At 56.5% G+C, this 12,349-nt stretch overlaps 1 protein-coding gene across 1 annotated transcript in view; it reads left to right on the plus strand.

Annotated features, from left to right (window-relative positions):
* The window catches only part of Adamts2 (ADAM metallopeptidase with thrombospondin type 1 motif 2), a 117,281-nt gene that overhangs the window by 82,797 nt on the left and 22,135 nt on the right, over positions 1-12,349 (plus strand). The window contains exons 5-7 of the mRNA XM_010623772.2: positions 9,389-9,545; positions 11,593-11,698; positions 12,247-12,349. Coding sequence (XP_010622074.2) covers positions 9,389-9,545; positions 11,593-11,698; positions 12,247-12,349 — 366 coding nt within the window. The remainder of the gene's footprint in view (positions 1-9,388; positions 9,546-11,592; positions 11,699-12,246) is intronic.

Raw genomic sequence — 12,349 nt, forward strand, 5'->3', positions numbered from 1 at the left:
AAAAAAAAAGCAGAAAAGAGATTATCTTATTTTATACAGTATGCCGTCAGCCAGGAACGGAGCATCTGCACGCTCTAGGGTTGCATAGCAACTGGCTTTTCAATTGATTTTGTGAGGAGGACCACACAGCCCCTCAACTGTTCTCATTGTAAATACTCCCTACAGTGGTAAAATCAAAGGACGTGAGACTCGGAGACATAGGGACAACCAGAGTGTTGGTGAAGGCCAGGTCAGGGCGGAGCAGAGCGGAGCGCTTGCTGGGGATTCTCGGCATTCGAGGGGAAAGTCCTGGGAAGCAGGATGGCGAGTCTGGGCCCCCCGGAGACAGAGTGAGGAGCCTTAGGCGAGGGGATGGGTGTCCCTACACCTCGAGTGGTGCTGCTCTGCTCCCACCATCCCCAGCACCGGATTCGAGCCTCCCAGCCATGGGTGGGAAGTTCAGAGAGGAGTTGTCAAGGGCCTGCTGTCAGCCCCAAGTCAGGGACCAAGGAGGCACAGCATGCTCCTGCCTCGGCCTCGGACAGCCCCCGGGCTGGTCCCGACTCCAGCCTGACAGGGCAAGGCAAGGTGGCCCAGGTCATCCTGCCACCTCCCGACACAGGCAGTGCTGGGTCCAAACAGGATCAGGAGGCTTTGGGGCTAGGTTGGACCCCAGAGGTGCCTTAGGCCCCTCGGGTGCAGCACAGACACCTCCGAATGCTCCTCTATAAACGACAGACTTTTGTCCCTTGCAGTCTGAAACTGAAGCCCAGGCCGGCCAGCAGATCTGGTGGCTGGTGAGGCTGGGTCCTGATAGCTGGCCTCTTCCAGCTCTGCCTTCAGGTGACAGAAGGGACCAGTGGGCTCCTTTGGTTTCTCTGTCTTTCCTCTTTCTGTGGCACTAAGGATGGAACCCAGGGCCTTCACACTGAGCTACATCCCAGCTCCCCTTTTTTTATTATGTTTTATTTTGAGACAGCTTCTTGCTAAGTTCCCAGGCTCGGCTTGCACTTGGGGTCCTCCTGCCTCAGGGAATCTGGTCTTTGCCACCACACCCGGCTTCCGGCCTCAGTTCTGAGGGTCCTCATGCTGTCTATGGGGGCTTTGTCCTCATGACCTGTGACCTCCAAGGACCCTACTTCATACCGCTGCCCTGAAATGCAGTTTCAGCGTGAGCACTCTGAAGATGCATGGACACCAGGTGTGATGTGGGCTCCTGAGTAGTCAGCCCACTGCAGTCAGCCTGTGCTGGGGAGCAGGGGTGTGGGGCCCTGTCCTCTGGACTCGTCTGGCTTTGTGCTGCCTGCGGGCCCTGAGAGTCCCTGATAATTTCTCCAGGGCTGTCTGCAGAGCCTTGGTCCCGGTGGACTCATGTGGGTTGCTGTGGATGACTTCTTCCGGGCCAGGCACTGCCTGTGCGGTACCCTGGGCTCGGGGCAGGTTTCAGTGCCCCGCAGCCAACCGTGGTCCCCAGATGTTACCATTTCTCTTGATGTTTGAAAGACTAAGCACCTTCAGCTAACCTATGTAATAGTAGTTACAGCTGCACTATTATTAGTGCCTAGCTGATAAATTAGACTTTATCAAGGACTTGAATGTACAGGGGTTTGACAGTCTGCTGTTCCGGGTGCACTCGGAACCAGGGACCCATCCCAGAGACCTGGGACACCTTGGGCGCTTCACCGTGGCCTCCGGGCTGTGAGGGTGCTGGCTCAGTGTGTGCACTCACCCAGGGCAGAGCCACTCTGCCCCTAAAATGGGCTGGGCTCTGATTCTGACAGGCTTCCAGATGGGCAACTTCACCCAGCCCCCTGGGACACCCGCCCGGGCTTCTAGCAGGCCCTGGCCAGGCAGACCCCAAAACCAGAACCCAATCCCCACAGTGGCCTCACCCTGTGGAGCGCCTGGGGCCTCAGGGTCTCCAGGGGTCTTTGGTCCCAGCAGGCGCAGATGTCCTGAGACGGCTCACTGACCACGGGTCACTGCTGCAGACAAGGACAGAAACGTTCGACCCCAGCCCCATCCTGCAGACTGGCTGACTCATCTGGGCCCACAGCGGGGACCCTCGCCTGCCCACGGCCCAGTGACCCACCGTTCTAGGTCTGGTTCTGGGGTCCCAAGGCCAGGCAGGCAGCCAGTTCTGTTTTCTTGTCTCCTTGACTGAAGTAGGGAAGATCATAAATAATTCAGCGTGCTCCAGTGCAAACAGTGGGCGTGGCAGAGGGCTGTGACTGGAACAACTTTCTACGCAGCCCTTAATGGGGTCGTTCAGGGCCGACCCCAGGCCCCGGCCCAGAGCCGCGTTCTTGCTGCAGCAGCGCCACCTGGTGGCCGCCGCGGGCCGGCTCCGCCTTCTGTGGGTGATGATGAAATGAGGGATACAAGGGCTCCCCAGGGGCCTGCGCCTCTCTCTTGCCGCAGATTTGGGGTGAGTTGCTTCAGAGTTGTAGGATGCACTTTCTCAGTCGGCGAATGGGATAACGGCACCTATACCCGAAAGCAGCTGTAATGTTTAATGGAGATGGTATACGCAAAGCTGAGCCCAAGCCGGGCACGCAGTCCGCGCCTGCGAGCTGCCCACTGCCCGTTTGTTGTGGGTCAGCGCGGCGTCCTGGGGCTCACCCGCAGCCGGGCCCTTTCTGTACACCCTGCTTCCTGCAGCCCCCACAGCCTTGCACTTCCCTTGCACCCCAGCCTGGCTCTTGAGTGTGCGTTTATTCATTCATTTATTCATTCGTCAGCAAGCAGGGGCCATGCTGGCCTCAGCCACCCCTGCGCCGTGCAGGCTGTGGCTGTTGGATAAGCACCTGGGCAGGGAGCACGAGTGTGGGCTGGACCGGGCGTCCACCCCGCCCTGCACCCAGAGATGAGTGCTCCGAGGTGAGATTCCTCAGCCCCGGCCAAGTATGACCAGGTGCATCCGGGAAATGGGACCCAGGCGGGCGGCCCAGAGCAGGACCGGCAGGGCGGGGTGGGGTGTGTGGGTCTTGGGGTGGACGCAGCCGGCTTGCCCACCTAAGACCCACAGACCCCTTAGCTGGTCTCCAGGGGCCCAGCAGGCCAGACCAGAGGATCTCGGTGAGTAGCATTCCTGCCAGCCGTGGGGTGAGGGCCCTCTGCACACCTGAGCCCAGAGGCCCTCGTCCCCTCAGGAAAGGGACACTGCTGTTCTTCCCAGCCCACTGCCCCAGGGCCTCTGAAGAGAGCTCTGGTGTCCAGAGTCTGTGGTGGGCTCAGCGGTCGCCCACGCCGAGCCTGGGTGCTACACTCCTAGGAGACCATCGTCCAGCTCGCTCTGGTCCCCACTGCAACACTGCTGAGCACAGGTGGAGGTGCACAGACTCCTGGAGAAGCCAGCGCAGAGGGGAACAGGCAGCCAGGGCTCAGGCACCCTCCTGGGAGAGAGGGAGGCACGGGATGGCAGCAAGCTGGGTATGAGCATTTCCCCCAGCAGAAACGTGCGCTCTCTGCCTCTGGTTCCTGTTGCTTTGGGAGAAGACCCGTGTGTAAGTGATACAGTAGTCTCCCTTTATCCCTGGCTCTACCTTGCACTGCCTGCATCATCCATGATCAACCATAGTCTGAAAGTTCCAGAAACAAACAAATTGTAAATTTTAAAGTGCATGCTACTCAGAGGAGTGCGATCAAATCTCTCACTATCACACTGCATCCCATCTGGGAATTGAGTCGTTGCTTTGTGCAGAATATCCACGTGGTGTTTGCTACCCACCCGTTAGTCACTCTGTACCAATCTCTGTACCACATCAGCTACCATAGCATGAGTGCTTGTATTCGGTTAACCCTCATGTTACTTAATAATGGCCCTAAAGTACAGGATTAGTGATGCTGGCAACTTGAATATGCCAAAGAGAAGCTGTACAGTGCTCCAGTGGAGTGGAAAAGTGAAGGTGCACCATGGGTGCAGAAGACATGGCACCCATAGGTTTCAGGGCTGTGTGGTTTCTCCAGGATCCTGGGATGTATATCTCTCATGGGCAAGGAGGGACCAGTGTAGGTGCATCTCCTCTTCATGCAGAGGAAGGCACGGTCCTGGTGCTCTGATGCATGCAAGGGCACAGCGTGGTAGGATCTGGGGTGGCGCAGAGAGCCAGGTCCCACCTGGGGACCTCGAGGGTGGGTGGAGGTCGGGCCCCAGTGTGTGGTCTCCTCACATGAGGAGCTGCAGCGCATCAGGGCTGTCTTCTGTGTCTGGCCGGCAGTGGGAGATGCTGAGAGATAGGTCTGTGCCTTTCCAGGGAGCAGCCACAGTCAGGCCTCCTTCCCAAGCCCCAGACTGCCTGGGACAGGCCTTTAGGGATGATGGTGTGGGGGCTCGGCTCCTCCTGAAGTGGGCAGAGTGGCCTGAGGGAAGGTGAGGCCAGGTGCAGGGCTCGATGATGTGGGTGGTTTGCGGGGACTGCGCCTGGCCAACCCGTTCAGCCTGACTCCTTCCTCCACATCTCCGTTCCATCTGCTTGACTGGGGTTCTGGGCTGGCCCTCGGCCTTGGGGCTGATCACCCTAAGAAGTGGGGACACAGGAGTGGCCGTCCTCACAGCTATGTCACAAATGCTGTGGGCTCTGTCCCCTCCCTGCTGAGGTCCCAGCCCCCTCTGCCGCCTCCACATCTGCCTTACCTGTCCTCAAAGCCAGAGGCCAGGCCCCCACCTCTGTCCAGGTCCCCACGTCTAGCCCTGAGACACCACTCACTCCTGCCACCCTGTGCTGACTCCTGCCGGTGCAGCAATGACCCTAGCTACCCCTCGGGCTCCTCCCTCTTCTGGGGCCGGAGCTGGCTCTTACTACAATGTGCATGTGCCCCGCCTGCTGCTGAGCGCAGGTTGGCATCTGCTCCCAGCCTGTGAAATGCTCCAGCCCCTGTGAGGACAAGGACCCTGGCCCTTGGCTTCTTTGTGCCCACCGGCCACAGGCCAGACCTTGAAAAACTTGGGGTGGGGAGGAGAGAAGGACGGTGCAGTCGGCCCTCTGTGTCATACCTGTGGCTCTGCTCCTAAGCGCGGCCTCCTGGGGGGATCCAGGGGCTTTGCCCTGAATAGACCCCTGCAGTGCAGCGGAGCAACTATTTACCACAGCGGGGAGAGGAGTGCGCTGGAGAGGCCTGAAGACTGTGCATGTGCTGCCCACCTTGGGGAAGTCTGCGCGTATTCCGGGACCCATGGACCCCATGCCACAGCGGTGCAGCTTACCCTCCTCGGGTCCCCAAGCCTCAGCCAGGGACTGGGCCTCTGAACTTGGCCCTGTCTCGTCCTCGGCCTTTTGGGGTGTCCCACGGTGCTGTTTGAGAAGCCCCGCCTGCCCTGGGCACCCCCTTACTCCACCGCAGCTCCTCCCAGCCGGGGCCAAGTCCTCCAGTCCCCTCTCTGCCCAGAACCCCAAAGCGAGTTAGGATTCTGGACAACCTTTTCAGCAGCACGGACTCCGTTGGGGCTGGAGAACACGAGGGCTGTCTGCCGTTTTGGAACAGATGAAGAACAAAACAAGGAAAGAACAAAAACACAAATCAATATTTCAGTAAATTAGCCTGCCGCACAGTGAGATTGCTTTGGTGGCCAAGAGGGGCTGAGAGCCTGGACTGATCTGTGGACGCTGGGCTTCAGGAGGAAGAGGCGATCGACCAGCGCGCAAGACAGCTTCTCTGTGAAGTGCGTATCTTTGTAACATGTAGCTCAGTTAGTGGCTGAGACTTCCTGTCGCACCTGGGCCTCCGCTGTTGCAGGCTGCCTGCAGGCTGGCGCCCTGGTAGCACCTCCTCCAGCCACGTCTCGGCTGCTTGGTTGCCACGGTCTTCACCACTCTTACCCCACCCCACCCCACCCCCCACTTTCTTTATATCATCATCAGGAAGTAGCCCTCTATGCCCCTAAGCACTCTGAACTGGGAAGGGCACACAGACCTGTTTCTGATTCTTGCCGCCTGTCTTGCGTGTCCAGGACACTTGTGTGCAGCTCCCCTCCGGGCCCCGTGGAATGGAGGTTCTCTCTGCACAGCCCTGAACTGCTCGTTCTTACCGCTTCAGCCATAGCGCCCACCTACGGCCTTGTCGCTTGTGTGGCATCCTTGCTCCTCTCTGGCCCTGATACCGTGGTGGATCTCTCTGGCTAGACTCAGGTCCTCTTTAGAGCCTTGGCCAGAGCTGCTCTGCTCAAGCAGGACCAGCCACTTGGCCCTGGAGACTGGCCACTGTCCTTCACCTGCCAGCCAGTGCGCTGGGAGGGTCTTCATGCCCCTGCCTCAAGAAGATGTGCATTGCTGGGATTGACCTGGCTGAAGGCAGCAATGACACAACTCAGAACTAGCTTTCAGAGCTAGAAGGGCTTCCTGATGCATGAATGAGACATGTCTGTGGTGTCAGGCTCCAAGCCAGTCTCCAGCGACCCTGTGTGTTGGAATTCATGCCCTGGTGTGGTACCCACTGCTGACTGGCTTTGACTGGCTTTGTCTGGGATTGGGTTATAAAAAGACTGTGGCTTCTGTCTGAGGGATGCGCTGTGCCACCCTGGAAGAGCACAGTGAGTGAGCCGCAGCACAGTAGGGCCTCTGTGGCGTGGGAAGGAGCTCTCGGTGGAACAGTCAGTGAGGAACGGAGTTCTACACAGAACTAGTGAGCGAGCTTGGCAGCTGCTGCTCCCCCGTGGCCTTCAGACGGGGCAGTGCTGTGCTCGGGTCAGCTTTCGAGAGTCCTGGAGTGGAAGAATACAACCAAGTTGCTTTTGGAACCTTGAGCCACAGAAACCGTGCCGTACTAAATGCCTGTTTTTTAAGAACATTATATTTTGGGGCAGTTTCTTTGTAACATAAGGCAGTGCCCATGGTAGGCCAGCTTCGGGCGCAGGTGAAGCCAGCTGGTTGTTTGAGAAGGCCGGGAGTTATCCTCTCTCCCATAGGCCCTGTTCCGCTTTGGGCTGCCTGCCTCCTCGGGTGGTGTCTCTTCTGTGGTGACGGTCACCATCCTACTCTTCCCAGCTCATCTTAACTGAGTGTTCAGCCTGGAACCATCGCAGGGCAGGAGGGTGCAGTGCTAGGCTGACCGGGCCTGGGCCTTCCACACTGAAACCTGGACTCCTACAGGTTAAAGGAAGAGATGTCTCCCGGCGAGTGTGGGCCGTGGAGCCTTGGGGCAGCCCCGACTCCCGCTGCGTACCTCACTCCATAGAACTTTGCACTCCAGGAGCGGGCAAGTTCACCGCCTGCTGATGTTTGGACCTGGACTGGCAGTGTTGAGCCCAGGGCTGCACAACCAGCCACACACTACACAAGGCAGGACGCGCTCAGATTCAGCCTCAAGGGTCACTCAGGTGCACACAGGGTTCGGTGCCTGTGGACACCGAGGACAGGGACCCTTTACTTCCACTTCAGCCCTGTGACCACTCAAAGGTGCCTGGAGGCAGCCACAGCCGGCTCAGGGAATGCATTCTGAAGGTCCGCCTTGGATCTAACGTAAATATCTGCTCCTGTCTTCTGCTGCTCCTGGATCAGCCAGGGTGGCCAAGGTTAGGGTACAGAAACAAGCTCCATATCCCGGGGGCTTTAGACAACAAAGGTTTTTTTTCCTACTCATGCCCTATTTGTGTTGTTATCATAGGGTATAGATCACATTGTCACGTAAGGTCTGAGTGAAAGAGCAAGCCTCAGTGTTACTGGATCACGTGCTGAGAGAAGAGATCTGAGGGGTCCCTGTGGATAGTTCATGTCCTAGCCAAGTAGACTCACCAGAGCTGCTGATGCTCCTCCCAGTCGCTAGGGGGCAGGAGTACACCTCCCGACCTCCTCCAGCTTGCCCTGAGCTGTCCGTCTCTGTATAACAAGCTGTTAGAAGTCTGTCTGGCTTGTGACTTACTTCATTGGGAATTGTTGCCATCCTGTTATAATGGGCAGTGTCATTTCCCAGGAGCAGGAGACAGAGTCTTCACAGTCAGCTCTGTGCTCAGGACTTGGGAACTGGCCTGGAGTCGTGTGAGTCTTGGACGTGGATAACTCAGGGACCCTGGTAATGGCTTGTCTTCCTATGCCTTGATTAGCTTCATTGACTTCATTCTCTTTTTGGAAGTACCTGGTTCACTAGCAATACCCTACCTCTACCCTTTGCTACTTAAAATGCACAAAGAGAAATGCTTGGCTGTCCAGGCCTTTCTGTGTCCATGGGGGCTGCTATAGGACCCCTGGGAATGCCCAAGCCCGGGGAAATCCCTTATATAAAATATTGCAGAATTTACATGTAACCTGCTCATCACTGTGGTTTATATCGTGCCTAGATGACTTGTAGTAGCTGACACAACATAAATGCTATGCAAAAACTTCCTATCTTGTGTTATTTACAGAGCAAGAAGGGCAAGTCTACGTGTTCAGGACAGGTGCAATGTTTTTTCAGACATTTTCCGCTGGAGTTTGGTCTCCTCTGGCTGCGGAAGCCCTAGATTGGTGGGAGCCGGGCTCTCTGGATACATTGGACAAGGGAAGCAGCAGGCGCCTGCTGACATACACCCCAGAACCTACTGTATATACAGCTGTACCCCAAGGGATGTGGAGGGTCTCTCAGCTCTCTAATGGGAATTCCTTCGGTGGTGGGAGCATGTAGTAGGAGCAGAAACCAAACGCCTGTCTGAGGGTCCTGAGCGAGTCTGCCGTTCCCGAATCCTCACTGTGTTGAAGGACACATGCTTTGTTGGGGAGGCGGTTAGGGCGGTGGTGAATGCAGGTTTGGCTTTAGCTCTCCTGGCTTCATACCTGAGGTCTTCCACTTCCTGTTGCATAAGTCCGGGAAACTGCTTCTCTGCGCTTCAGTTTGCATCTTGCTGGGTGACCGGGGCTGCCGGCCACCACCAGCCTCGGCTACCAAGTGTGCATCAGGGTACGACATGGAACGCGGCTGCTCCCAGGGGCTTCTGGTCCGTGGGTCCTGTGTGATGCTGTTTTTGCTCCTATTCCTCACACAACTCCTTCGCTGTAGCATTGCATTTTCTTTTCCTCTGTGTTGTTTTGTTGGTAACTTCCTGCAGGAAAGTGTAAAGCTAGCTCCCCTTCCCCTGAGCATGCGCTCCCGACTGGGATTTCCACTGTTCACCTGCTGTCCGGAGCTTGCATGGGACAAGTCCCTAGTAGAATGTGGGGACCCCTGGAAATGGGGTGGGCAAGTGGATTGAATAGGGAGGCCTGAGATGATCCTGAGCTTTGCTTCCGTGTCCCGCCCACAAGCTGTGCGGTGACTGTGTGTGAGGTATCTCCAGGGAGCCCTTTCTTCCACTCAGAGGAACGGAGCTGAGTGAAAGGTGGGCCTTGAGAGGGACCGAGCAGGGGTTGGGTGTCCCCTGGACCCGATCCCCAGTGGCTGGAGCCACAGGTGGCGCAGAGTTGACACAGCGGAGCACCTCTCTCCCGTCTGCACCCTGCAGTCCACGAGCCTCATCGAGATCGGGAACCCCTCGCAAAGCCTGGAGAACGTTTGCCGCTGGGCCTACCTGCAGCAGAAGCCGGACACGGGCCACGAAGAGTACCACGACCATGCCATCTTCCTCACACGACAGGACTTCGGGCCCTCGGGCATGCAGGGTAAGCCCCACCCCTGAGGTGCAAGGCTACGAACAAGTGGGCCGAGTGGGGCCGTGTCAGGGAGGAGGGTCCAGGCCGTGGTCACTTAGCTGGGCAAGGGTTCTGGTCAGTGCTAATGATCTCCTGGCTCTGGGGAGCCACTGGGACATCAGCCTAAGAAACTTGCACCCCGGGGCCGAGGGGATCGGGAGGCAGCAGGCAGGGCCTGGAGCAGAAGCCCAGACCAGAGTGCGTCTGAGGGTGTGCTTCAGAGGCGTTTGCTTCCTCTGGTTCCTAGAAAACAAATCTGAATCAGGTGCCAGGCTTTAAAAGCTTAGGGAATTTTTATATAAAGATTAAAGCCACATAAATACATAAATGGAGAGAGAGAGAGAGGGAGAGAGAGAGAGAGAGAACAGACACTACACTAAACTAGTTGAGAATGTATACTCTTTATGATCCATGTGAAAATATACCAAAACAGACTACCGACCGTAAGGAAGTCCCACCAAAAGTCAAAGATAAAAGTCCTGGAGGATATTTTCCCTGACTACCCTGGGAAACACCCATAAGAAATCCTCAACATTTGGAAATCAGTAGCATATTTGTAAATAGCCCATGGGTATTTGTATTTGTAATTGAATGGTAATAGAATGTGACATAGCACAGCTCGCAGGTAAGCTAAGGTAGTGATTAGTTTGATACGGCTTTCAATGCATTCAGTAGGAAAAGTGGCTAAAAGTCAGTTGTATGCCTATCTCAAAAACTTAACTAAGAGCATCAAATCCCAACAGGAGTGGGAAGATACTAGAAATTTAGGAGCAGAATTATGGAAATAAAAAACAATTCTGGTAGAGGAAACCAGTAGAACTGCATTTTGATTCCTTGCAAACCAAACAAAAATCTTGAAAACTGACTCCAGAGAAAACAGAGCTAAGTTAGAGAATGGAAAAGAACATTTTATAAAGCAATATCCCCTGAAGGTTTGGGAAAATACATCCACAAACCCAGAATAGGTTGCTGTGAAGTACTGGAGAACAATGATATTTTTATGAAATTAAAGGCTGTGATAGGGAAAATTAAAAGTTTGAAAGCTGGAGATGAAATTAAAAAATAAATAAAGGCCTCTGTCAATTTGAAACAAAAGGACATGAAGATTAAAATCAGGAAAGTTAGGAGATGTGGAAGCTTAGTCCAAGAGGGGAAACACCTACCTAGTAAGATTTCCAGAAAGTGAGAATAACTCCAAAATGAAAAGTAAAATAAACACAGGGACTTTTTCAAATACTTTTTTTTAACAGCTAATAACTGCACCCATTTTAAAATCTTGAGGGCAGCTACAATACTAAGGATGGGTATGAAAGGCGTTCACACTCAGGACACATTTGAGGGACAGAGACCCTAAAGCCCTTCTCCAGCCACTGATTTGAGGACCTCCTGTTGATCCCAGGAGGAAGGGGCAGTGGTGGGACTGACACAACACAAGTCGAAGTGTAACAGGTCGTGGTGTCTGCTCTCCTCTCTGTGTTTTGCCCTTGATCGAACTGCCTGGGGGTCTTGCGGCCTAGGGCCCAGAGCTGGGGTCTCAGGGGGTTCAGGGGCAGGAGCCCCTCGAAACACTCTCTTGCCTTGTCCACGCTACGTCTCTCGCTGAGATGAGAACCGGAAAACCACAGGGGCTGGGAAGACGCCCCTCCCAGGGTAGGCGAGTGGGGGCCCAAGGTGGGGTGGCTCAGAGGGTGTGGGAACAGTGCCCTACTCTGGGGCAGAAAGTCTTTCCAAGGATCGGAGAGACCAGCAGGAAGGAAGCGTCAGGGGGCAGATGCATCCTGACAGGTAGACAGGACCAAGAAATGGGCCCCACGATGTGGACTTTGACGGGCAGGAGGGCTAGGGGGCGGTGGCCGGGGTGTCCATGCAGGGTGGGTGTCTTCCGAGCCCCACCAGCAGGGACGGCTCATTCGCTCTGGGCTGGGCCCTGCAGAAGAAGCAGTACCGGGCCGCTCTTCCTCACGCCTGCCCTGTTAGGGCTCTGCAGGGTCTGGGGCTACCTTTTGTCTCCACCCAGGCTATGCCCCTGTCACCGGGATGTGCCACCCTGTTCGCAGCTGCACCCTGAACCACGAAGATGGCTTCTCGTCGGCGTTTGTGGTGGCCCATGAGACCGGCCATGTGTAAGTGCCTGGCCGTGCTGTCTGTGGGGACAGTCGGGGCCAGAGAGGGTGTCCCTGGATCCTCTGCCCCGGCTGCACGCTGCCTGGCTGCCAGGGACAGCTGTGTGTGGAAGCCACTTGGACGCGATGGCCTGTTGCCCCGGCACTGCCCAGGGCGAGCTGCAGGTCACTTCCCACTGAAGGAGCTCATTGAGGGAGGAGGCACTGAGGGCTGAGGAGCTGCTGAGGTCCTGGAGCCACTGTGCTCCCCAAGTCAGGCAGCAGGGTTCCTCTGAGTCAGAAAGCTGCAGTCCCCCGCTGCCTGCCCCCCACATCCTCTGAGGCCCTGCGTCTGCAGCCAGGCAGTGTGCCCGGCTGGGCAGGGCTCTCCGCAGGCCAGGCATGGAGAATATGGGGCCAGGGCCGGCAGACGCCTCTGCCTCCAGGGTTCGCAGGGCGCAGGCCTGCCCCGGGGCGGGCTCCCCGGAAGCCTCTGGCCAGAAGAATTGAACAGGGAGGGCGGAGTTGGCGGCGCGGTCAGGGTCCCGCAGTGCTGCTTGCTCCCTCAGGCTGGGCATGGAGCACGACGGCCAGGGCAACCGCTGCGGCGATGAGGTGCGGCTGGGCAGCATCATGGCGCCGCTGGTGCAGGCTGCCTTCCACCGTTTCCAC

Source organism: Fukomys damarensis, unplaced genomic scaffold, assembly GCF_012274545.1.
Source record: "Fukomys damarensis isolate Sample0158 unplaced genomic scaffold, DMR_v1.0_HiC HiC_scaffold_9, whole genome shotgun sequence".
Taxonomy (NCBI): Eukaryota; Metazoa; Chordata; class Mammalia; order Rodentia; family Bathyergidae; genus Fukomys; species Fukomys damarensis.